General features: G+C 33.1%; 1 protein-coding gene across 10 annotated transcripts in view; it reads right to left on the bottom strand.

Annotated features, from left to right (window-relative positions):
* LOC128986991 (sodium/potassium-transporting ATPase subunit alpha) overlaps positions 1–26,108 on the bottom strand; it is a 102,685-nt gene that overhangs the window by 5,759 nt on the left and 70,818 nt on the right. For 5 of the 10 annotated variants that reach the window (XM_054407697.1, XM_054407635.1, XM_054407641.1 and 2 more), the window contains 15 exons: positions 23,457–23,660; positions 21,026–21,139; positions 16,195–16,447; positions 15,560–15,781; positions 14,616–14,861; positions 14,166–14,277; positions 13,472–13,604; positions 12,515–12,707; positions 11,671–11,919; positions 11,035–11,173; positions 10,359–10,501; positions 9,635–9,891; positions 5,939–6,033; positions 1,799–1,973; positions 1,168–1,298 (listed from right to left, as the gene is read on the bottom strand). In XM_054407697.1, coding sequence (XP_054263672.1) covers positions 1,168–1,298; positions 1,799–1,973; positions 5,939–6,033; positions 9,635–9,891; positions 10,359–10,501; positions 11,035–11,173; positions 11,671–11,919; positions 12,515–12,707; positions 13,472–13,604; positions 14,166–14,277; positions 14,616–14,861; positions 15,560–15,781; positions 16,195–16,447; positions 21,026–21,139; positions 23,457–23,660 — 2,666 coding nt within the window. Of the gene's footprint in view, positions 1–1,167; positions 1,299–1,798; positions 1,974–5,500; positions 5,596–5,938; positions 6,034–6,444; positions 6,540–9,634; positions 9,892–10,358; positions 10,502–11,034; positions 11,174–11,670; positions 11,920–12,514; positions 12,708–13,471; positions 13,605–14,165; positions 14,278–14,615; positions 14,862–15,559; positions 15,782–16,194; positions 16,448–21,025; positions 21,140–21,868; positions 21,983–23,456; positions 23,661–26,108 lie in introns of all 10 variants that reach the window. The other 5 variants (XM_054407655.1, XM_054407671.1, XM_054407661.1 and 2 more) reach the window with 3 other exon arrangements.

Here is a 26,108-nt window from a genome sequence, read left to right as displayed (position 1 = left end):
TTCTCAAAAGCATAAAATAGTAATGTAATTTTATTTAATATTGGTATAAACAAACCAATCTTAAAAACATTGACAAGGCATATGGAAAAATAACTAAGTATAACCAATTTTTGACAGCAAGTGATTTGATATAATAATTGATAAAAACAACTATTTGAAAAGAAAACCACTGAAATATTATCAAAATACTTTCTTTTTTTTAATTGTGTTGATTGGATGAAAATAGTTAGTAAGAACAGTTAACTAAAAAATTACCTTTGTTCTGGTTGATACCTTTACACATACCAGACCTCTGGATGACGCTACCTAAGGTCTGATGAAAGTGTGTACAGTGTGAAAAAAGCTATCCATATTTTACACTGTGGTTGAAACGTAGGAAACCTGAACAGTTGCATTTATTTACAAACAATTTACAACTGCTTTGGAATAAATTTTTTTATATTGAAAACAACAGGTGTAACAATCAATTATTTTAAGCTGAAAAGAATTTAATAAGTTCTCAATGTAAGTTTCATCAACAATTTCATTGATTTTTATATGAATGAGTTCTTTTCTACCAATAATAGTGGCCAGATTACTGTCGACAATTTCATGATGGACAAAATATGTTGTTTTAAAATTTAATACCGGGTGTCCACAAAAGATTATTTAGGTTTAAATATAACCCATGTTTTCACCTTTCAACATAATGTTGTTCTAGTGTTGGTTGTGTTGGCCACATGGTTTGGTTTTGTTTCAGCCACCATTGTCGGCAAGTTTGTTCATATAAGTTAAATAAACAAAGAAACCCAAAATTAAAAAAAAAAATTAACTGACCGATACAAATAGTGGGCCAACACAATAATCTCCTAGTTTTTCAGATTTAACTTAGTTTAATTTCTCCTCAAGTTGTAAAAAAAAAAAAAACATTTCAGTACACAAACTAAGGGCAAGGGCTTGTGGATACCTATTAGCAAGTAAGGAGAAAACTTTACAGTACGTGATTTTTTTTATGTACAATAAGCTAAATGGTTGCTTATGCATTTTTATTACCGAATAAAATTAACCCATTCATTTGCGGACACCCGGTGTATCGCTCACGAATAGATGTTACACAACCTAGACATCTACAGGCCTAGGAATATCTTTGATTCCTGTGAAGGCATAAAGGACTCTGATAGGGTGTACCTCATTCCTTGGTGGATGATGGAGTTTCGCCTTGTTTTGCAGATGATCAAGTCAGCCCACTGCACTACAACAATGGAGACGAAGAAGGCGGTGTGACACGTGTACTCAAGAGCCTTGCGGTCTCGGTATGTCTAAAACACATACATCAAGATAAGAACAATTATGTTTGTATGCTAACATAGCTCAGTGGCAAAGAACTTCCAAAACATTTCTTTTTTTGCCTAGATTTATGATAATTATATAAAAAACTACTTGTTAAACAATTAAAATGATCTTTAAAAATCATTGCACAACTTAAAAGATACTAAGGTGTGGTTCTATTCACTACAACTTTTAGCTGAGTGAACTCTTACATACCACTTTATTTGACACATTCATTGTTCAACAAATAATCGGAACATAATAAGAAACACACAATCATGATAAAAAACGCTAAGGTACCATCAGCAGGTGGATTTAATTTACTATTTTCAATAGTAAATAGCACATAGCATGGCACATTTTATCCCTCACTGATTTCAATCGTTTTAGTTGGGCTTTCTGAATCCATATAAACTGTTAGCATATTTTGAAATCAATCAAAAACACATTTCTAAAAAAAAAAAAATAACAAACTTTCTGGAAATCCTACCCATTCTTGGCCATATGAGTCTGTGAGATCGTTGACAGCCTTTGAATCCCACTGTTTACGGATTCCAAACAGTGTCAACGGCAAGAAGCCGTTCTCAGCCATGATGACAAAGTAGACGAAGAAACCAGCAGCAGCTTGGATCATACCAATCTGACCATACGCCATTGAAATCAACCTGTAATCATTGAATCAATTAAACCACTTGTAAAACTTGGTTTATGATATCAGTTTGATGAACTAATTCATATTCATGTTAAAAGCAACACTTATTTTATATGTCAAAGACACAAAACAAGATACTAATTGGCATCCTTCCTAAGTTTGATTATAAGATAATACAAATATATTGGAAGACATTCGATGAATGCACAAGTTTTCTATATTTGCTACATTCACTTGAAAGATATTACTCCATGAAAATTTGCATTTGAGCTATTTTAAAAGGCTATTCTCTATTCCTGTATCAAGAAACATAGCATAATTGTAAGAGGTTATTTATACAAAATCTTTGTTATACATTGTTAAACCTATTATTTAATAACTTCTAAGAATAAAACAAATTCTTAGAATTCTTCGATTCTTTAGAACCGTTGTTACCAACATACATATAACTGAACATTAGGACCTTTAATGAGTAATATTACTGTATAAAGAACTCAATATGTCTAAAAGTTACAATTATTTTCTAATAGTTAGAACAGATAACAGATTGCTATTATATTTTTTAAATCTTGAACGTTTGAAAAAAATGCTTTCCTCCAAATGTTTTGATGCAATGTAAGAAATGTATTTGAAGAAAACCCTTAGCATGTCAGGTAAAGCATAATAACATTGACTTCGGATACTAAAGTATAACATCCCGCCAATATGGACCAGGTATTTTTTGTAAAAACGAACATAGGTACCTGTAATTCTGTAAGCAAGTCACAGATTACACTAGTTTCTAAAATTCCTCTTTCTAAATTTTTTTGTTACTGAGATAGTTGACATGACATAAAAGATGAATAGCTTACAATATATTGTTTTATACATTTGATTTGGTTAAAAGTCTGCATTAGAAATCACTCATTTATCAGCGCATTCTGTCGGCAGCTCACTTCAACTATGTCCAATTTGATTTTAAAACTTGTGAAAACTTTAACATGGGGATGGAAAGTCTAGTTATATCAATAGTCAAATATAATAACTTAATAACTATGAAGGGTGAGCCAGATGTTTTTGAACAAGCGGAAGTGAGTGTGTCATCACACAAATACACAAACCAACTTGTGAATATGGCCATTGGGCACTCCTGCGAGTGAATCTAAGGTTTAGACAATTTCTTGTTGAAAAACAGTATTTTAAATACAAAGCACAACACCTTTTAACAATGGATCTATTATCTTTACATTGGAAACTAATGGAGAAAAAGTTTCATAAGCCATCTTAGTAAGCTGGGATGGCAAGCAGGGCCGTCGCGTGGTTTATTAGCGCCCGGGGCGGGATGTCGTTAGGCGCTCCTCCCCCGCGAGAGGGTCCCCGAGGTCGGCCGTCAACCGGTCGGGTGAAATAAAAATAGAAAACACTGCAGCTGCTTGTGTCTACAGAGCGACACTGTGATATTGCAATATTGATTTATATTAAGATATTTAAGTTGGGACAGGGCCTTCAACTCCATAGTGGGGTTCATTATTATGCTATTATTACTGATACATAACCAATGAAAATCTAACAACAACAGTGGCAGAATACTTGGCATTATTCACCCTCTTGTACCAAAATAACTTGATTCATATCTGTTTAGTTTCCAATGTAAAGACGGTCGAAGACAAAATCTCGCTACATGACAATAGATTTTAATTAATTTTCAAGCCAAACAAACAAGTTATGTCAGGCAATAAAATATTTTTCAAACAAAACTTCACAATTAAGCAAAAATCTTTTACAATGGCTCACCCTGAATACAAAACAATAGAAATTTCAATAAGTGTTTAAAACAGCATGCAGTGAAAAACATAAGAAATTTTATAACTAACACAAAGTTATAAAGAATCACTCTTTTGAGAATAAGAACAAATGCCGTGCATAGAAAACCAAACACTTGGACTGCCCATGTATTTACTCTCATTGCTCATTAACTAGACGAGACGACTAAACTCGTACATACTGAGGAGGTACAGTTTACCCAGTGACTGTTATACTGGTTTCTAGGCCAATGTAGCAAACATATTGCAAAATCGTTCCTTTATACACTAGGTTTTTAAGCTTCAACGCTTTTCAAGAAATTGCTAATCAAAGATAAAGTGGTCCTTTATGTCACACATTCCTGAAGCCAGAAGAAAATAATCTGTTAAGATAGTAAAACTTTTTGTAAATTTTACAAAAGTTCTCACTAAAACAGTTAACAAAAACGGGTCCCTTTTTTAATCTTTTGTCTATACCAGTGACAATTTATAAATTAATTCAATTTAAATGCTTTTGAGAAAAAGTAGTCCAAATCCATTTAAGTTTTGAGTATGTGCCAGAAATTGAATCCGTCCCTCGCGCACCGAAGTCTGAGACCCTAACCAGTAGGGTGGCAACATACCCAAATTCTTATGCAATATTAAGAAAAAAATAAAATTGACTGGATTAAATTCTTAATAGGCTGTTTGAATTGCCAATAAAAATCATTGGAAATTGCAATTGAAGACTCAAGTAGAGTTAAGTCTAAATTTCAATGGTTGCCTTTAAGAAGATTTTTAAAAAATTAACAAAAACTCAATATAAAATGACGAATTTCCAATTAAATAATCAACTCGAAAACAAAAACCATTCTTATATTTACAAACATCAAAAATGTACTTGAAAGCTACAAAAAGAGAAAATACAATATCAAAGTAAAATAATACTATAAAAAATGAATGTTAAATATCTTCATAAAGAAATACTTACCTTAAAAAGGAAGAGTGCCAAAAAATTGTGATAACATAAACATATTGACAACCGATCACATAAATATAGAGACGAAAGTATTCATGCCCCACACAGCCATGCTACAGCCACACATTCGGTCACAAGGGCCACCACAAATACAAAATCACTCTGTCACATCATTAGTTCTGTATACTCAATAGTCATTACTGTACTGTATATCAATTATATCATTATAATATAATATAAACATTCAACTATCTAGACACTACATTTTCCTAACTCTATTTAAATCAGCAAAAAATAACTAAAATATTTAAGCATAAAAAACAAAAAATAAAAAACAATGTAAAACAAAACAAATATTGAATGGTAATTTACTTTTATTAAATTTTGAAGTTTTCTATTTCTGTGATGTTCCTGTCAGAACCCAAACTTGATAAGATAATGCAGATTAAGTTTTAGTTTTACTACTGCTATTTTTTTTCTAACAATTTAATTATACAAATTTCTTGTAAAAAACTAGTAATTCAATTTAATAATAGGCAAAGAGATAGTAAATGTTAGATGAATAGTTGAAATTATTGATTGTTAAGTATAATTTATAATTTGCGGTTAAAACACTTTAAAGATGATGTTTGCTAACCTTTAAAAATAGATTTCAACAGAAGAGAAAGTGAAATTGTAAAAAAAATGTTATCAGGGATTTTGAATAACATGAAGATATGTAAAAGAATATAAAAAACATACAGGCATTCCGTTTTTGAAAAAAATAAAGAAAAAAACATGTAGTGTACAAGTGGTTCCCACCTGTGGTTGACCAAGTTATCCCTGTACGGATCGCGAGGCTGGCGTTTCATAATGTCCGACTCTGGAGATTCGTATGCCAGAGAAATGGCAGGCATCTAATAAAACATTGCAGTCACAGCAGTGATAGAAACATTACAGGAGCAGAGTTATATCACAGTCACAAGTATAGTCGGATGAAGATTCTGCAGCGCGGGACAAGTGAGTCATGCAGACAGTCGCTCCATAAGCCGTCGTGTCAAGAAGAATAAGAATAGAGGAGAGAAAGAAAAGCCGTACAGGAGGGGGGAAAGTGAGAGATGAAATGATTGGAGCAACGTGCATCGTGCGAGATAACTTACCCTAAAGACACTGCTAACTCACAGCGCCGTCTCAAATATCTCGGGATAGTGGAAGAAATTGATCTTATATTCACCTTACAATTTAATATTAATCAATTACCTTTCATTCACGAGTTTATCAGTGAATGGATTTCGTGGTTGCCGCTTCATGATATCTGATTCTGCTTCTTCGTAGGCGAGGGAAATGGCTGGTACCTGAGATTGACATGTTTTAAAACACGATGGATCAGTCTTAAATTGATTTAAACTGTAACCACAACGACTAAAACCTACCACACTGTATTTCTATACTAAACACTAAAAACAAAACAGAAAACTAAAACCCATTGACTGAGTGGCTAATCGAATTTGCTAAAGTGCTAAAGGTAAAACTAAGCTATTAAGCGTTCGGTGCAGGAGTGACAAATGAATGAAAGGTTTGAGTGCTAATCAAATCTACAAAGCGGTTAGGAAGAGGAGGGGTATTGTCCTCTGCAACTGTTAAGTAAAATAACTAGGATTATTAGTCGAGACGATTCCTGAAATAACAAAAGGGAGTTAGTTGTCCATGCTGTAAAATCCACAATCTGAAGTTAATTCCACCCTCACACACCTCCTAACTAATACCTTGCGTTGACCAAGGAATCGGTGAAAGGGTTCCGAGGGGGTCTCTTCATTATATCTGACTCAGCAGCCTCATAAGCCAATGAAATAGCAGGCACCTAAACCCACCAGTGTAAGAGAAAGCACCCACATGACATACAGCAAAATTTTGAGAAAATTACTGTTCACCTCAGATTGTGGCGTTATGTTGAAGTTGACTAGACTGTAGTAAAATTATGACTATAAAGTAGTCATAATTAATGTATACAGAGTTAAAGTAGAACTCCAATCATCCAAATCAATAGGGACCGACCACATTCTGATGATAAAAATTGAATAATTGGAAATTGTATTTGATAGGAAATAGTCAGAGTCAAGCCAAACTTTTATCGCCGCAATCGCAGAACGCGTCTGCAAAGATTACACAACCGAAAAATTCACGCTTTTGCCGCCATTGCAGAGGAAAATGATTATTTTCCGTGACTGCAGGAGAAGACGAAGATGGCCACAAGACCGTGGAAAATGTTCAACATTTTGCTGCAATCGCAGAAAACGATAATAATTTTTCCGTGATCACGGGAGACGATGATGATGTCTACATGATCGAGGGAGATAACTCCAGATCAAGGAGGACGACGATGTTTACGGGACCGCAGGAGACAATTTGATGATGTCTAACCTAAACGACCGTGGGAGATGTTCAGGATTTGCCGCAATCACAGCTTCTACCTTCGTTAATAAACAAGCAGTTTTTAACATTCTTTCTGTAAGCGATTCGAATCGTCGGCGATTCGGATATTTGGAGTTCTACTGTATATACTATTGGAGGCATTGTGTAAAATATTCTATAAAATTCTTTGAAACTTGGCTAAAATTGAAATATGTTTGAATTTCACAGCAAGGAAACATGTTGTAATCAAATAGATATACATACAAAAACATTCTAAACAAACAACTTGATATTGGGATGGGTGGCAGCCACACAATAAGAGATGAGGCGATCATTCCCCACTTACAAATATATTGTTCTACACTACTGCCTTTCAGGCCTAAGCTACTACAATGCTACTTAGTGACTAAACTAGGCAGAGAAAAGAGTAATAGTTTCAAAGTACTTGAGGTATTGCTTTCAGTTATCCATCACAGTGTTAAAAATGTCAATTCTGAAACTATCTTTGCATATCAACAAATAATGCAGAAGGACTTAAATAGTAATCTAAAACTACAAAATTAAAAAAAGTATACACATTTTTTGTTACTGAATAATATGAGTTTGAGTTCAAGTAGTATGGAAAAATATAAAAATATTTTGAAATGACCAACTGAGGTTAAATACATAATTTTTTTAGGATTTAGAGCAAATACTGTGATAAACAACAAAGAAATGGCGTGCAATCAGTAACCAAATATTACTGATAGTGATAGTGTTATTTGTTAAATAGCTTAGTTTCTTTCATACAGCAAAAGTAATGCTGCTTGCACGTGTTATTAATGTTCAAATGGCAAGAGAATTGCTATAACAACTGGCTCAGATTAAAGCTGCATATCAGAGTAACAAGTTAAGCACTTAGCATATAAAGTAACAAGCACCGCCGTGAATAAAGCGGAGCGTAAAACCACAACCTGGTACAATAATTTGCCAAATAAAAAACCGTTTTAGTTTTTATGTAAATATTTAAAAAATAGCATGATATTAATACAAGTTTGAAACTTCAACTCTAAATTAAGGCTTTTTTTGTGTGAACAAAAAATACAAGAAATAAATTTTGACAGACATTTTAAACTTGCCAAAAACTTATTTAAAAATAAGCCTGAGGATAGGAAACTATGGCTGAGTTTTTCTTGAGACTACTAATTATTAAAGGTATTTATTTTTTTTCAGTATTCAACTGCCGAAGGCTATCTTTCAAACTTTATATAGCTACATACAAACAACAAATTTTTGATGTATGCCTGAACTGAGATACAATGTGATTAAAATAGACATTTATAAATCATTTATTTTTTAGTTGTTATTAGATCCTATCTAAGATTTTCATAGTTTTACTATTATTAAAATGGTCTATACTGTAGGCATGATCAAGCCAGTTATGAAAAAAGCCATATCACATTCCTCATAGAAATTTGTAAAGAATTGTAGATAGTATGGTGCAATCTACGAAAATTGAAGATGTAAAACAGTGCTCAAAACCACTCAGTAATGTCAATGAGATGTCTTATGTTCCTCCAAACTACTTTCTTAAAAACAACTAAAAATACCCTAAACACTACTGTTAACTTTGTTAAACAGAATTATAAATAACAAAATATGTAATGTTAAGGATGTAACATAAAGCAAAAGAGCCTAGGTTTTAAGGATTTTTTGTGAGGATAGCAGACTTGCCTAAATGGTAAAAAGTCCAAACTGGCATAATAGAGAAACAACTTTACATTACACACAAAATTATATTAGACATTGGACCTAAAGAAATCTCTCTCTTCCTTAGTTGAAAATGCTGTCAGCGACAGTGATGTGTATGCTTCTAATGTTTTGTGTATTATAATGTAAAGTTGTGGGTCTATTGCGCCAGTTTGGACTCTTTCCCATTCAGGTAAGCCTGCTATCCTCACAAAAAAAATCCTAAAAATATGTAATGTATTATATTTTTTTAATTCTGGATTTGATGTTTATATGACATTTGAGTTATGTTTAATAGCTAAGGAGAATAGTGTTATTACCTCCCTAGTTAAGGATAATTAATAATAAATAATAATATTATTAATTAACCTAAAAATATCATTAGACGTAAACATTCCACGGTAATTATTTGCTCAGAAATGTAGGCTAAATATATTTACAAAATTGCAAAATTCATAATGCTTTATTTACAAGGGTTAAGAAATTTGATGTGTTTGTCTTTTACTTGGTAAGAGTACTCATAAGATCTTACTAATCAATGCCACTAATAAACTGATACTGAACTCACTAGTCAGTGATACACTGATATTTTATGATTTCAAAACCATAGGGATAGCAAGATGACCATAATTATAATCAGTAGCTAAACAAGTTATATTGTTGGACATTACATCTTTGATCTTGTTCTAACTTGTGCTAAAATGGTATTCAGGTTCTATTCTAACCCCTAGGTCATATATGCATATCACGTAAGTTCTAATTTACTAACCCTATCTAATCTATTTTTAGAACAAAAAAGTAAACTAATATGCTTACCATGTCAGTTCCCAAATCGATACATAGAATGGTGACGGTACCCAGAGGAAGAGGAATGTCCAATAGGATAAAAGCTAAGAAAGGTGAAATTTCTGGAATGTTGGATGTCAACGTGTATGCAATGGATTTCTTGAGGTTATCAAAGATAAGTCGTCCCTCCTCAACTCCAGTGACAATGGATGCAAAGTTGTCATCAAGTAGAATCATGTCGGCAGCTTGCTTGGACACGTCAGAACCTGCGATACCCATGGCTACACCTGCAAAATCCAGACCACAACAGTTAGATATCACATCTTATAAAACTGTTACTTAGACGGTTGAAATTGTGAATTCCAGGTAGTTTGTTTGGAAATTGACATGATAATGTCGCACATTATATGTACGGTATGTTGAAGTTTGCCAGGTTTTGTCTCAATGTCGGTCAGTATTTAAGTGAAAATGTGTCTCCAAGGAATCAGAAAATAATACAAGAAAACAATATTGAGAAGACAACATATCCTATCCCTTAACATTAACAATTCTAATAAAAAATGAAAAATGAGAAGTCCTTATGAATGCTAAATTAAAACATTTTTTGATTTTTTTTTATGCTCACAAAAAACCATTTAAGTAAGTGATAATTTAGGCCTACATGAAAGTACTGAGTTTACTGTAAATAAACTATTCAGACTATTCAGTTATTGAAAGTATGGAACAGTTAGGTTCAAAGTAAAAGCCCTCGTACCAATATCAGCCTTCTTGAGGGCAGGAGAGTCATTGACACCATCTCCAGTGACAGCCACAATGGCTCCCATACGCTGGCAGCCCTCCACAATGATCAGCTTCTGTTGTGGGGATGTTCGGGCAAACACAATCTCAGTATGGTATCTAAAATCATTCACAAGTACAACTCAGAAAACAGAAAAGATAAAATCTAAACTAAGGTACATACTTTGGTCATGGATGCTATAAAACCACTATGCTTTATTTAAAATTCCAAGTTAAAAAAGAGTAGTCCACATAAGTAAAACACAAACGTACTATTTCTTAAAATATGAACACTTTCCAGTACATAGCACTCACAGCTAGTTTAGTCAAAGGTTTTGTTAGTATACTCATACTGTTTGTTTCTATTAGCTATACTCAATTTACATGTCTCATGGAACATGGAATTTACATGTCTCATATCCATTTTTGTATCTTAACCATTGTTAGAATTTTGTGTTCAAATTAAATGTTTTCTGACTTTAATTATTGGGAAAAAAACTGTGGCCTGAAGATTGCTTGTAAATAAAGAGAGAATTAATTAAACAACATTATACTTTGGGTACTTATCAATAATGTTAATAGTGTTTTAAAGTTGTTTTTTTTTCAATTGAGATTTCTGCAGTATTCATTACAATCCAGTGTGCAGTATTTACCGAAGGATCTCATCCAGCTGGTCAGCTCCTACATCTCGCAGCTCTGTTCCGTGGACCACAGCAGCCTTGGCCTCACGAGGGTTCACTTCTGATACTGGGATGTTCAATCTCTGAGCGATGTCTTCCACTGTTTCGTTGCCTGTAGAACAAAACAATATGTTGGACAATGAAAAGTGTTTACATCATGTCAAAAATACCAATGTTTGGTCAATTTTTAACACTTATTCTGAATACTACGAATATTAAGGATTAAATGGCAGTCCCAAGAAGATCATTTCAGTCGTTAGTAATTTCCAAGATTAAAAAAATAGCTACTTCACCATTTACTTGATTGATGTTTTTGAATGGCAGCTCTTTTTAACGTAAGCCGTGTTTACACGATGCCAATTGGCGGGCAGGCTACCTGCTTCAGGTAACTTGAAATACACTAGAGGCAAGTAACCTGCCTGCTCTACTGGCCTCTTGTAAAGCGGCTTTAAGGACAATCAAGAACTAGTGTGATGTAGGATATATCTCTGTATGTTCACTGCAGTATGTGTGATGTCTAAGTAAATACATTAATTATTTTCAACATGGTTTATATTTGTTTGTCACTAGACTGCCTTTGATTTGATATTTTCTACTTTTGGAATGTACCTTCAGAGATGATTCCGACAGACTTGGCAATGGCCTTGGCAGTGATAGGGTGGTCACCAGTGACCATGATGACCTTGATACCGGCAGATCGGCACTTGGCGACGGCATCAGGCACAGCAGCTCGGGGAGGGTCAATCATGGACATGAGTCCCACAAACCTCATACCAGACAGGGGAAAGTTGGGGTCGTCACCGTCAAACTTGAAACCCAGGGGAAACTTGTCCGAAGGCAGCATTTGGTCACAGAATCCTGGAGAATCAATAAACCTTATATTTAAACGGGAAATATGTTTATTAACAAAAAATAAGATTGATTCGACAAAACTAGGTCACATGTACGAGGAATATATTAAATCAATGATATTTTTAAATCAATTAGATATAATTGTTATTTTTTTCTTGATTTTATATATTAAAACTTTACAGGGGGTTTTTAAATTTCAAGATTCTGAATCTTTCGTGATTTTTGTGTTGAATGAAGGATCATTTGGAAAGGAAGGGACCTTAATTAATACCATAATTTAATGGTACCATTCCATTTTGTAGTGTGCCATAATTTTAGTTTGGGGTTTCAGTTTAATATAAACTGAGTTTTAATTTTTTAAAGTCTAGCAGACTTTGAAACAAAATGAATTTGAAACAAACTTACAACAATAGTGTCAGGATTATTTTGAGTTTGTTTCAATTTAATTTGATTTAACTAACAGCTGTTTTAAACTGTCACTAAAAAGTATATGTTTGAAATTTTTAACTGTAAAGGATGTTCAGAAAATGTATAATTTTAAACTACATATATCCTAAACACATCATAACCCTTTTACATGTAAGTGGTAAGAGTATTTTACCAAGCACTCGCTCTCCAAGACCACCCAGTTCCAGGTAGGCGTTGTTGAATGCCTCCTTCATCTCCTCATCCAACACCTTCTCCTTGCCTCCGATGAAGATGGTGGAACATCTGTCTAGAATCCTCTCAGGAGCTCCCTTCATCACCATCAAGTGACGGGGGTCGTTGGGGTCCTCTGTCTCATGGATTGATACCTATAAAAAAATACAACTTGTATGAGCTACACTTGCTTGAGCATTGAAAACAGTTACTGTTAAAACCTTGAATAGTATCATGCAAAATTCATATAAAAAATCATATAAATCATACAAAATTATATAAATCATATAAAGCGATAGCCCAAATTTTTAAGCAACAGAAAATAACATAATAAGATACGAGGAAATATTTAAAACAACTAATAGTTATCTAATAGTTATTACTACTAAAGGGAAGAGGAGGCAATGGATAGAAAAATCTGGAGGCAGTGTGTTGGAGAGGCAAAGTACCACCTTGGGTACCAAGAGCCACGGCAGTAAGTAAGTAAGTAGGTATAGTTATCTTATCCTCAATAACTGGTCTTAAAAATGACTTCAAATCAAGGATGGACTAAATATTTATTTCAGAAATTTCGGGACGCGTCCTTCTCAATGTCAAACAGTTAAAATTAAAATTATGATGTGCTAAATTCAGTCTTGGCAATGGCGGAAACAACATCATTGTCACTGGCCATACCGGCAACATCTCCGGCGGTCGCGGGGATGTCTTCATCGTCACTCAAGGCACAGCAAAATTGATGACCATTGGAACAAATCCCGAATCAAATGTAATCATGTACGAATGATCGGAAAGACATTTTTTTCAGAAGTTTCAGAACTCGTCCATCCCAATGTCAAACTGTTAAAATTAAAATTATGATGTGCTAAATTCTGTTAAGAAAAGTCCTGTCTTAAGTTTTGAATAACCACTACTAACTGACCTGGTATTTGTTTGTTGAGTTGAAGGGAATTTCACACACTTTCCTGTTTCGTCTTCTGATTGACAAGACGTCTCCTAGAGCCAACTCCATGCATTTCAACAATGCTGCCTCAGAAGCATCACCATTAACTTCTCTGAAAATTTATATCACCTTGTAAAAATATAATAATAATAAATAATAATAAATAATAATCACAGCTTGGAAATAGTTAGCTATTTAAGAAACAAAAATAGTATATTTTTATTACTTTTGTAGGGGGAGGAATGATTTTAGTTAAATTTAGACTAATCTTTAATTACTTTGTCGAGGACCAAGTAAATTACTGTTTGATGTAAGTTAACTGACAATAATTATCAGAGTCAAGACAAGCAGTGTTGTTTCCTAGGTACAGTTGTTAGGTTGCAAACAACATGGGCTTTCATCTATATAATAATACTATTAGACAGAAGTCGCACACACACAAATCTTTGCCTTGTGCTGCAGTGGCTTAGTCACTACAGAAAAACCTGCTGATCCAAATTACATCTGATGGTCTGGCACTTTCAATAATTCGGCATCTATCCATAGGCTTAAACTTTTTTGTTTTTTAGGAAACAATGGAAATGGAAGGTTCATACATTTGATCATGAAATTTTATCATCATCATTTGAAGGTTCATTCACCTTCAATATGATTTAGTACAATTAAAACTTACTTCTTCAGAATAGAAACACCTTCCTGGCCTCCCTTGAACTCTGCTCTGTTGCAAAGTGTGGCGATTCTGGCAAGAGCCTTGAATCCAGGGCTTGTGCGATCGTATTGAACACCTTGAAAAATGAAACAAACAATCCTTGATATAATCTCTATAGAATAGATCTCTTTAAGTTTACCTAGGCATGTTTCTTTAATACTTTAGAAGAATTTTTCAAAGTTTAAAATAAATTAAGAAATATGTGTATAAGAAAAAACTTTTACCACTTTTTTAAGCTTGCTATGATAAAGTACAAGAAGGAAACGTGACAAGTAGAATTTTAAATAAAGCTATTAAAACAAATAGCTGTCAGAAATATTTTATATTTAAATACCTCTTAAACATAGCTTTTATCCGAGACAAATGTTTGTTTCAGCAAGAGGGTTATCTGCACCACTAGCAAGCTGGGTCTACCTGATTGATCTTCAGTGGTATCAGCTTCGATGATCTGATTGTCAAACCACATGTGCGCAACTGTCATCCTGTTCTGTGTGAGGGTACCGGTCTTGTCGGAGCAGATGGTAGACGTGGAGCCCAGGGTCTCTACAGCCTCAAGGTTCTTGACCAAGCAGTTCTTGGAAGCCATCCGCTTGGCTGTCAGAGTCAGACACACTGTCACCGTGGCTAGCAGTCCCTCGGGCACATTGGCCACGATGATACCTGACAACACATGCACATATAGAGAAAAAACTTATATTGTTAACACTTAAATATGTCCACAACTTGATAATTTGAACTGTTTCTATTCTAATTCGTATAAAAGCGTGTATACTATTTTTTAAGTAAAATTCCAGGTGTTTCCATGTTTTTCCATGGATTTTAAAAGTTTTTCCCAGGTTCCTGTGTGATTGTTTAGGCCTTTAAGTATAACAAATTCAAGGCCCACAGATTAACCTTTGTTTATCATATCACATTTGTACCGGTATTCCTAATTGTTCCAAAATTCTGTGAGCTAGTGTTGCAAAATTAATAATCCTTAATAAGGACACGTAACATGATCATTTTCATCATTAAGGTCATGAAAATCCATCTCCCACTACTGCGGCAAAATCCAGTTTTTTTTTCAAACTCTAGTGGTATTTGTGGTTGGTATACACCTTGTATAAATATTCCTGCCAACCTTATCAATTTACACGCAGCCTTATCAACTGGCAAAGTTGTAAAACAACTGAAATTGTTTAGTAGCTGGTATTAAAGTAATATATTCATCACTATAAAATATTTTGGACGGGGTTTCCCAAGGCTGAAAACTTCATTACGCTTAGCATGTACCATGTGAAATATTCATTCTCATTTTTCTGGCCATGTTTAAGAATATATACCTTACACCTTATGGTTTGTCAAACTGGATATCTTACCGATAAGGAAGATAACAGCGTCCAGCCAATGGTAACCAAGGGCGAAGGCAATGATGAAGAACGAGACTCCCAGGAACACTGCGACACCAGTAATGATGTGGATGAAATGGTGAATCTCCTTGGCAATGGGTGTCTCTCCTGTGTCCAGACCTGAGGCCAGCCCAGCAATGCGACCCATCACTGTGTTGTCTCCACAACTGATCACCACACCCTTGGCTGTGCCTGTACAGTAGTTGTAATGTCACATTTATAGTTCTCAACAATTAAGACTTTCAAAATATAAAGAAAACCCTGACATATAAAAATTCACAATCTCAAGAAAATATTACTGGATAATTTAATTCCAATCATAAATATTTCAAATAGATTTTGCTTAAATATGTTTTAAATCACTTAAAATGATTCGCAAATTTATGGAATCGCTTGTGATGGTTAAAACTAAAATGATTTCCTGTGCATTTTTAGATTTTTTTAAATCAAAGTGTAAAATGTACTAGTCAGATCAACTTAGCATCCAGCTGTACAGCTAATGCCTAATACGGCAGATAAACAATACTATAAGTTGAACTAATAGTTCTACATCGTAAGGGACAACAGTAGAACATTACATCTCTGTCAGCTATATCTGTTATTACCTTCGACTGCGTTTGTTGAGAAGAATGCCAGATTCTTGGTCTCCAGAGGGTTTTCATGAGTGAAGTCAACGCCTCGGCTCTGAGGCTCTGACTCACCAGTCAGAGATGAGTTGTCTACCTTGAACCCTCGGCATTCGATGATCCGGATGTCTGCAGGAATCCTGTCACCAAACTTAACCTCCACCACATCTCCCAACACGATGTCTTCTGCTCGTAGTGTCAGTTTCTCTCCTTGCCGAATAACTGTTGCAAACTACACAGAACCAAACAACATTCAGATCTCCTCCTATCAAATTTACTTTCATGAATAGCCTACTCTACCCTATTATAACCTAAATTGTACACTGTAAAACATATGTGTAAGTTCTATATAGAAACTTCATATAAATACTATTCAACCCTAATTTGAATTTTTCCAAATGACATTTAATAATTTTCCATCAGAATAAACTCTGTGCAAAAACTTTTACAATCATCCATAGCCAAGGTAGAAAATAGATTTTTTTATTGCTATATCTTTATTGAATTTACCACAAATGTTAGTCATGTTTATATTTTTGTTGAAGAGATATTTATTCCTATTGGTCCATGTAGGATGATAGTGTTCACTCAACATTGACATATTGTTGTAAGTGTCTAAAGGTAGATAACAATTGTGTACTACACTTTAAATTTCTGTATTACCAGGATTGAATGAATCAGATAGCCTCTTTCACTAACTCAATATGGCTCGAGTCTTCTCGGTGAGTAGTCAAAGAATTTGTAAAACAGCATAACAGCAATATTTTCAAGTCTCCTAATAAATGGATATATGATGTACTACTTATATTATTTGTAGTATTGTTTTAAATTATGATGGCATTTTTGCCAAAACTTTACGCTTGGTAAAAACAGTTCACTTGACACTTTGAGGCTATATGGATGGTATTAGATGCAGATATCTGCTAAGCAAAGTCCACATTTGTTATCTTCCTCAAGAGTTTTTGTAGATCAGTAAAATATTTGTGTTCAATTTATATAATTATACAGGAGGTATTGTCATAATTGAGAAACTTTTCAAGGTTATATTTTAAAGGAGAGCCAATTGGCTGGTAAGCATTTCTTTGTAAAGGAACATAAATCAGCAAGCTTACCTGAGAAAATTAAAGAGTCCAACAACTAAAAGATCCTACTCAAACCTCTTCAACCTACTCTCTGAACAAGTTTTACATCAGGAAGAAATATCAGTGTTATGTGTTGTGTTCTTATTGTGTATCTATTAGTTCCAGGACTTTAATTTTCCCAGGTTAACTTGCTGAACTCTATCTCCTCTTTTGTTCAAAAGAATTAATCACTTATAAATCAAGTATAAATATATATTCACTGTAAATAACTATCATTATGTGACTAAGACTAAACTAGGATAAAGATACTGTACTACTATCAGCCATGTGTGGGGATGGGGCACTACACATCAAAAGCTGGTGGGGTGCATCATGCATCTAGACTATTAAATTGATAAACCTTTGGAAACTTACAAATTCTTATCTTAACTGTAATCCTTATAACTAGGGAAAAGACACAGGTTGAATCTCATAATTTTTTAAAACTATTGCATCTGAAATCCGACAAATAATATTGTACGCTGAAATATGTTTTCATTTACAATAGGTCTTGGAAAATATGACATTGGTAAGAAATAGGTTTTTAGTATAAACCAACAACAAATGGTATAATCATAATCACTAGTTTTAACTCTGTAAACTGACATATTTCCTCTTAAATACACTTTGAACATCTAGTACAATATCTTGACTTACTTATGTATTAACAATTTAGAGCACAAGTAAAATATGTATATAAATGGCAATGACAAATAAATATCACAAATTTTGTTGGGTAAAAAATCACAATTATTATGAAAGACTGAATGGATTGAGGAATAAATTTGCTGGTAAAAATTTAAGGCAAATCGATTAGTTTAAAACAGAATAGGCTTTTAAAAGTTTAAGTTGTTTTAAAACAACAAATTATGAAAAAATAATAGCATGATTTCCTAAATGCTCTGATCTAAATAAACAATGTATTTTAACTGTTCTATAATCAAACCCATTTCACAATCATGCAAAAAGTATAACCATATTTTATGTTTATGGTTAAACTCTAACCGATTTGAAGATCTATAACACCAAACATAACCACACACCAGACCTAACGTGCAAAGTGACAATTTTACATCTGTTTCATTGTTATGTAAGATAGCAATTACAAATGTACTAGCCTATCACGAAAAATAGTGAAATTTTCAATTATGATTGAAATGTAGTAGTAAACTTTATTTTTTCTTCATTTTAATTGTTAGGATAGGTTGTCGTTATAATTTCAGTAGAAAATGTAAAGGCCAGGAATCAGAAGAAAGTGTGGCTTTAAAGTACTCATCGTAATAATCAAACTACTAAAGTATTATAAACAAAAAGTCATATTGTAAAGATTATTCTTGTGAAAAACATAGTCTTACAAACTTTTTCTGGTTGTATATAAAAACAATATTATATAAAAACACCATCCAGATTTGGTGTTGATATTAAATATGTGAACAAACAATGCATTTATTTATTTTTATAATTTCTAGATCTCAGAACTTCTAGAGTTATCTGTCCTGTTGTAGAAATTTTGAGGATATTAAATTGAAGGTTAAATGTTGTGTTAAATGTGGACTAGAAGAATCAACTTAGGTTCAACAGGTTTTTTTCAGAGTAACAATAATTCTTTCACTTAACAATACAAACATTACTTTGTGAAACACCTATGACTGGGGGCTTTTGTGATGATGTGTGGTAAAGTTTCAGTTTTTTATAATTAATGACTAATGAACTAAAGTGAATTATCTGTAGGTGAGTTTAGCCAATATTGCTCAAGTCTAGGTGTATCTTATTTTTCTTCGTGTGGAATAATATCAATTTATAATAAATCAAGTGACTTTTGGAAAAAATCTAAATAAAGAAGTGCTGAAAGTAGCAAGATAACTGAAGTAGCATGAAGTAACTTTCTATATAATAGTAAACTAGATCAGTCTTGCATCCATAGGGATCAGTCAAAAGAAGGAGAATTGAAATTTTACAGTAATAAGAAATAAGAATAGGAATGAATGCATTATTGTCATTACTTGTCAATGTCACAATTAATTAATCTCATGTGATAAGTCCACATAAACTAACACACCAAAACCCCAAATAGACGCTAAAACTATTACATTCTTTAACATTAAAAAAAAAACATTCTTCATAAAATACAGTTCAAACTAAATTCCATACCGGTACTAAATTTATACCGAGGAAAAACATTTGAAATAAAAAGTGTATATTTAGCCATATTTTTTTATTTATTTGTGTAGCATTAACTTAATAGAATGTTTTTAAATAACTGAGGTTTGATTTCTATTTGAAAAAAATCGTAAAAAATATCCAAAATTTTTGCCCAACATGTTTTAGAATAGCATTTTCACCAAATAGAAAATTAAATTAAAGGTTTTTTTAATACACATAAATCAATGAAACTTTAAAGGCTGTGTCCTCTGTTACCCCACAGGTAGTAGTTAGTCGGGGTTTTACTATAGTTTGGAATTTAAGGAAAAATTTGACAGACAGGTTGTGATGCAAAACTTGAAAGGCTCATTAAAATATATGTTTATTTGGATAAATTTAATCAAAATCAGAGAATTGAATGCGATTTGTACTCAAGTATAACCACTTAAACTAACGGTGTGGGGATCCAAAAAGAAAACAACAGTTTGTCTCATAATAAATAAATATGAGTCATATATGTGTGTTTGTAGATTTTCTTTTAAAACATGTTAAATTCCCAATATAGAGTTATCAACTAACCAATAAACTCACAAAGTGATACTAACCGTTGGAAGTTGGTGTTTTTAGTAATTTTGATTTGATTCCAAGCTTTTACAGCTTTAAAAAGTCTGAAATTAAAAACTGAAAATGAAATGAACAGTTTGAAAATAAATTGTTGATGTGCATAATTAGAATTGGGCAAATCTGTCTTGCGTGATTACGTTTAATATTGTAATTTATTTCTTGACTAGGTTTGATTTTTCCAAACCCCCCCCCCCCCCCCCCACTCCAAAATACATCCTCATCATCAGTTGATAAACATAATGTCATGTAAAGGATATAGCCATTATAGTTCACTGTTCTCCATTTTGCTGAGGCTATGGAATCATGTGCGACTCCTGGATTAATTTAGAGCTCATTCGTTATTGAGAACTTATTTAAGTTTTTTTACTTGTTTAACAATTAAGGTTTTGATATTAATATTGTGCAATTCCAACCATTGTTAGATATAAGCAGGCAATTTCAATTAAATGATTAAATATAGAAAATTAGAAAATAAAATAACCCAAAACATACATTAGTGAAAAACAGGTCTAATCTACAATATAAAAAATGTAAAATGCACGAAGTATAAAAGTGTTGTAGCAAAGTATTTAAAAATATTAATTTGAATCAAAAGCAAAATGGTTAATAAAGGATGCTTCAAAGCTTGTAGTAGAGCATTAGTGACACTTTAGTAACCCACATAGCAAAAAGTTTTAAAATATATAGACAATTAGCAGCATGTTTCATATAAATTAGTAAGTGCTCAATTTGTTAATAAATCCAAGTGTAAGGCATTATCAGTAACACAAGCGAGAATATTAAAAGACGATATATCAAAAATGTCGATTGCGAGATACGTAAAAGTTAGTCATAACTATCTCTACCTAGCCCATACATTGTTGGAACATTAAGTTTAAAATATAACTTAACTATAATAAGACGGATTCCAACCGATTACCTACCTGCGGAACCATATTTTTAAAGGACTCCATTATTCGGGAGCTCTTGCTTTCTTGGTAGTAGGAAAAGATTCCAGTAACAATGACGACTGCCGCCAACACAATGCCCAGGTACAACTGCGAAAGCGTGACATACAACTAGACTATCGAGCACTACACAAGCAATGACTGAGGAGGCCACGCCAACGCCAACACACGACCACACACGTCTATGCCGGCTCTGTCATGCAGCTACAGAGTGTACCTAACATCAGAGCTGGGGAGGAACAAGCTCTCAGAGGTTTACTAAATGTTTAGAAAGTTTGGTTTGTAAAGTGGCAGAACTTTATAAACCAAACTTAAGTGGAACAACAATATTTTAAGAGAGTATGATACAAGTGATGTCAAAACCAAACAAACTGATAAATTTATTCTTTGGATATATCGCTTGTAGTCGGTATCTAAGTATCTACTGCTATGAGGTGCATGTATGTAGTGTTGGGCATGCGATGAGCCGGCATGATCAATGATGGGTGTATGTACACTGGCATGACGAAGCAAACACCTCTCTTTCTGTACAAGTCGTCTGATGCTGAAATATAAGATGGAACATTACATCTACCTCGGTTACTGGAGCGTAACCTATACTGCTTGGATATTAGTGTTCTATCAATGACATAGGCAACAAAGACGTTTGAAAGAAAAACAAAGGCTCGTGTTGTTATATAACAGTCATCGCTGTAATATAATAGCCTAAAACAAACCTTGATCCAAGCAATATAGGTATACGGCTTCCAGATTACACAGACGGGCGGGGCAGGAGAGGAAGGGTGAAGCAGAAGCCTGACTAGTGCTCCGGTCCCTTACCTGTGGGACCAAATTTTTAAAGGATTCCATGATGGCGGAGGACTTGGCCTCTTGGCAATAGGAAAAGATGCCTGTCACAATGACGACCACAGACAGAACTATTCCCAAATATAACTGTGGAATAGACATCAGAAACATGTAATCGGGGACACCATTCAAATAAAAATGAAATCTACATACAAAGGCAATATGAGATGGGCCATTGGGTAAATAATAGAATGCAATAACGATGAGTGATGGCTAATAAGAATAAAGGAAGATAACCAAAAATGTGGGTTATATTTAGTTCTACCTTTGGAAAAATAATAAACATGAAATAATTGTTTAAGGATCACTACTTGAGTAGAGGTAGTATGTATACCCATACATGTAACTATGCTATTAACAAAGAAAACTGTTCTAACACAAAATTTAAAAGTAGAAGATAAGTATTATAAAATAAAAGAATACAACCAAGGAAAAGAACAACCAAGGGGCTAACTGAAGACAATTATAAAGAAACCGTAAAATTTTTACAACAAATCAAGATCTTTTCAAAACAGAAAAACCAACCTGTCAAGTTAGTTCAAAATAATAAGGAACTACTGTTTGGAAGAAAAGGAGGAAATATAAGACTTTGAACACAAAGTACTACAGCAAAACTCTATTAGCAATTGACGTACGAACTGTAGACAAGAACAAAAATCATAATTATTGAAAAATAGAAAGAACTATTAATAAATACTTTTACATCAAAAGAAATAATTCTTGGATATAATTTGACATGAGTGAAGTCAAAACAAATTAGGGAATGATGAGATAGTGGTCGGCAGGGAATAGGTCCTCTGGTGAAAAAAAGAAAAGGATATTAGTTTAGGATTAAGGGTAGGCTACAAGGTGTAGTTTATGAACAATGTACAAAATAATAATACAGTCAATAAACTGATAGACACTAGGGGACCAAATAAAACTTTATAAGTTTGGTTCTTTGAGACCAACCGAATTGTTCTCAGCAGTCTAAATATTCTATTACAGTATATTTAAAAGTGTTTTTTAAAGAAAACTGGATAGTCAAATAGGGTTTAATCGTGGATGTATGGACTTTGTCACATTAACAAACACAGTGACATTTAGTGTATTATTAGCAAGCAATACTTTTAGTTGGGAAATTGCTTAAGCGTAATAATCTGGATGTCACGTTCATCCGTAGCGTAAACACTACTTGTCTTGAAATTCAAGAACTTTAAAACTCTCTACTGTGTATATGATCATAATTAAATATAATCTTATAAAGATTTAACAATCATTCACTAAAATTAACAATTTTAAATTTCAAAATTTTGTAGGGTAATCAACATGTTTGTACAACTATGGTTTGGCACCTTGAAGGCTCTGAAGTCCATTTAATACTTTCTTTCCTACAAAAATATTTAAGGAACACAAAATAATAGTTCCCATATAAAAAAAAAATTACATTACAGTATTGTTGGTACTGAATTTTAAACATTCCTTCTTAATTGAAAGCTTAAGTATTTGAATTACTTTGAAGATACTTGAATTTCGATTTATGACGTCCAGCACGATCACATGAATTACCAGAAATACTCACATTGTCATCCGCAGGCTCTTCTACAGTGCTAGCCTGGATTGAATAAGCAATAAAACATAGGATAGCACCTATCCATAGTAGGAGGGCAAAACCACCAAACAACTGCTTGCAGAACTTTATCCATTCTGGCGTTGTTTTTGGAGGCGTTAATGCATTCGGACCATCTCTTTCTAAATTTTCTTTCGCTTTCGCATGCGTTAACCCCTGAAAAAGAACAATTACCCATTAGTTAACCTGAAGGACCATAAGTAATCATTTAATACCTCATTTTCCAAAATAAACTTATCACACACTTTTTAAATAAGTTCTATATTTCGGCACAAACCTTCTTCAAGAAGGCATATGCCGAAATAAGTTTATTTTGGAAAATGATTTAGCCGTTTGGCGGTATTATGAAGAAACATTTAATACCTCAGCAATTGACAGCATGCTACCAACCAACCAAACGTAAAAGGTGAAAGAGAAATGTTGGAACTGAGAGGTTGTAAAAATAAGATTATTTAAAGACCGCCGGTTAAAATTGAGAACCATGTACTATATATCTTTTTAAGGGAAGGAGTGAAAATGCTTTTACGCGTAGGTGGCCTGCCTGTAGTGTGAAACTCCCTCATTGATCAGACTAGAGACTACAGTACTCAGTAAAAACCCCTCTACTCTGTTGAACACAGATCTAGGGTTCTTTGTCATGTTAATTTTCCCAGGTTTGTCACATGGGACTTCAGTCCTTAGAACTCGCGCTGTTTCTGGCAAGTTTTATAAATATATTAATGTCAATAAAACAAATATTTTTGTAAAATTTATTTTTTTTTCAATTTTTGTATTGAGGGCCAAATGTACAGGGCATTTCATTACTAAAAGAGGTGAGGTTAGAGAATATTTGCTATTTTGTAAATTTCTAATAATTTTATATAACGGCTAGGATTCAAATCTGAGTTTTCATTTATATAAAACATGATTAGCCTAATACTGAATAACTTCTACAGGTAAACATGTTCACTAGGAAAATAAATACTAGAAATGCAAAAAATTATCGGAGTCAACATGTTTGATGTTTAAGACATTAATTTTAAAACAAATCCCTAAATAAAAATCCACAAATTGAAATTCCACTGATTCCATTACTCACTACTTATCAACTAAAGTAATCAAAGTGAGTGTATCAATGAGCAATGAATGAGTAGTGTTAAAATGGTTTTCTTATTAAGATGTTATCTGGATGAAGAGGAGGAGGGGGTATAATCGATTCTGCTGTTTCTCAGAAATACATGGGTAAAAATTAAGGTATAACCAATAGACAGATTATTAAGCCAGTTTTATTTTTATCAACAGCGCTAAATAGTGCTTCTGTTTGAAATTCATTATGTTATTCATTATGTTATATAATATTAGAGGAACAAATCTAAAAAATGTCTAGTTCCTGTAGAAAATACATTTCACATTAAAGGCAATGGCTAAACAAACAGTAGTTAATTACTGAAACAAGCATTTTTCAGCTTTTGTATGAACTTTTAATTTATGTATACACTTGGCTTTTTTGGACTACCTATTAAATTTGAACACTTTTTAATATTTATGTTAAGTTTGGGTATAAGATGTGAACATTCTACAACCTGTATCAATGGTGAGTAATTTCAAAAAAAATAGAAAAGTGGTGATGTCAACAGTGAAAAATAAGGGGTATAAAATGAAGGACATGGGTTTGAAGAAGTTTGTGTGAGAGGTTTAAAGAATAGTGAGGATATAAAAATGAAAAGCAAAGCAACTATCATTCTTATTTGAACCAATGGTTAGGTTAAATCCAAACAAAGCCAATGTGTTGGTTTAGTTGATATAAAGATATGCAATGAAACAGAAACGGTGTAAAATAGTATTGTTAACTGGAGCTGTTGGAATCATTTGTTTTAGTTCTAAAAGTATATTTATATTCAAAATCTTAAAAAAAGACCAGAACAGCAATAAAAAACCTTTTGTTGAGTTTGCTCAATAATTGTTTTTGTAAAAAAATAATTCCAAGTTGTCAACATATAGACCAATTTTTATTGTCTTAACGTAAATCAAAAGAAATAAGTGACAATGGAAATTTAAAATACAGTATCAAGAACTTACAAGTTTAGAAAAAAGCAACTAATCTAATAATAAATATTCTTCTTAAATATTACAAATATATCGTTACACAAGCAGCCTATTTGAAAATATCTAAATTTTAAAAGATGGATATGTAAGAATAATAAAACTTAATTTGCAGAATATCAAGGTGTATTTCAAGTTTTTCACTGCTTTCCTTTGCATGTTATGGCAGTTTGCTGTAAAAGTGACATTGTCCCGTATATTTTTAGTGTTTGGCAGCCACATTGCATTGTGTAAGCCCAATTCAACAGCCACAGTCGTGTGACCCATTTCTCCTTTACTTGCTGCTTGACAATGAATTAAGTTGTTTTTAGAATTTTACTCTGAGAAACAGTAACACTTTTACAAATATTAGTTATGTTTTGATCCAAGCCCAAATCCAACGTGGTGGTAGTTCATGAATTGGTTTGTCTGTATGGTTAGTTATATAAAAAAACTCTGAATCAAATCTTTGAACCTTTAAGCACAACTTCATTTATAATAAGCACGATACAATGTTCTTTAAAAACACAGAGGACATTATAC

Source organism: Macrosteles quadrilineatus, unplaced genomic scaffold (genome assembly GCF_028750875.1).
Source record: "Macrosteles quadrilineatus isolate MER2022 unplaced genomic scaffold, UCM_ALF_1.0 Scaffold_1__1_contigs__length_201487025, whole genome shotgun sequence".
Lineage (NCBI taxonomy): Eukaryota > Metazoa > Arthropoda > Insecta > Hemiptera > Cicadellidae > Macrosteles > Macrosteles quadrilineatus.
The sequence above is the reverse complement of the archived record's forward strand: the minus strand, read 5'-3'. Positions and strand labels throughout refer to the sequence as shown.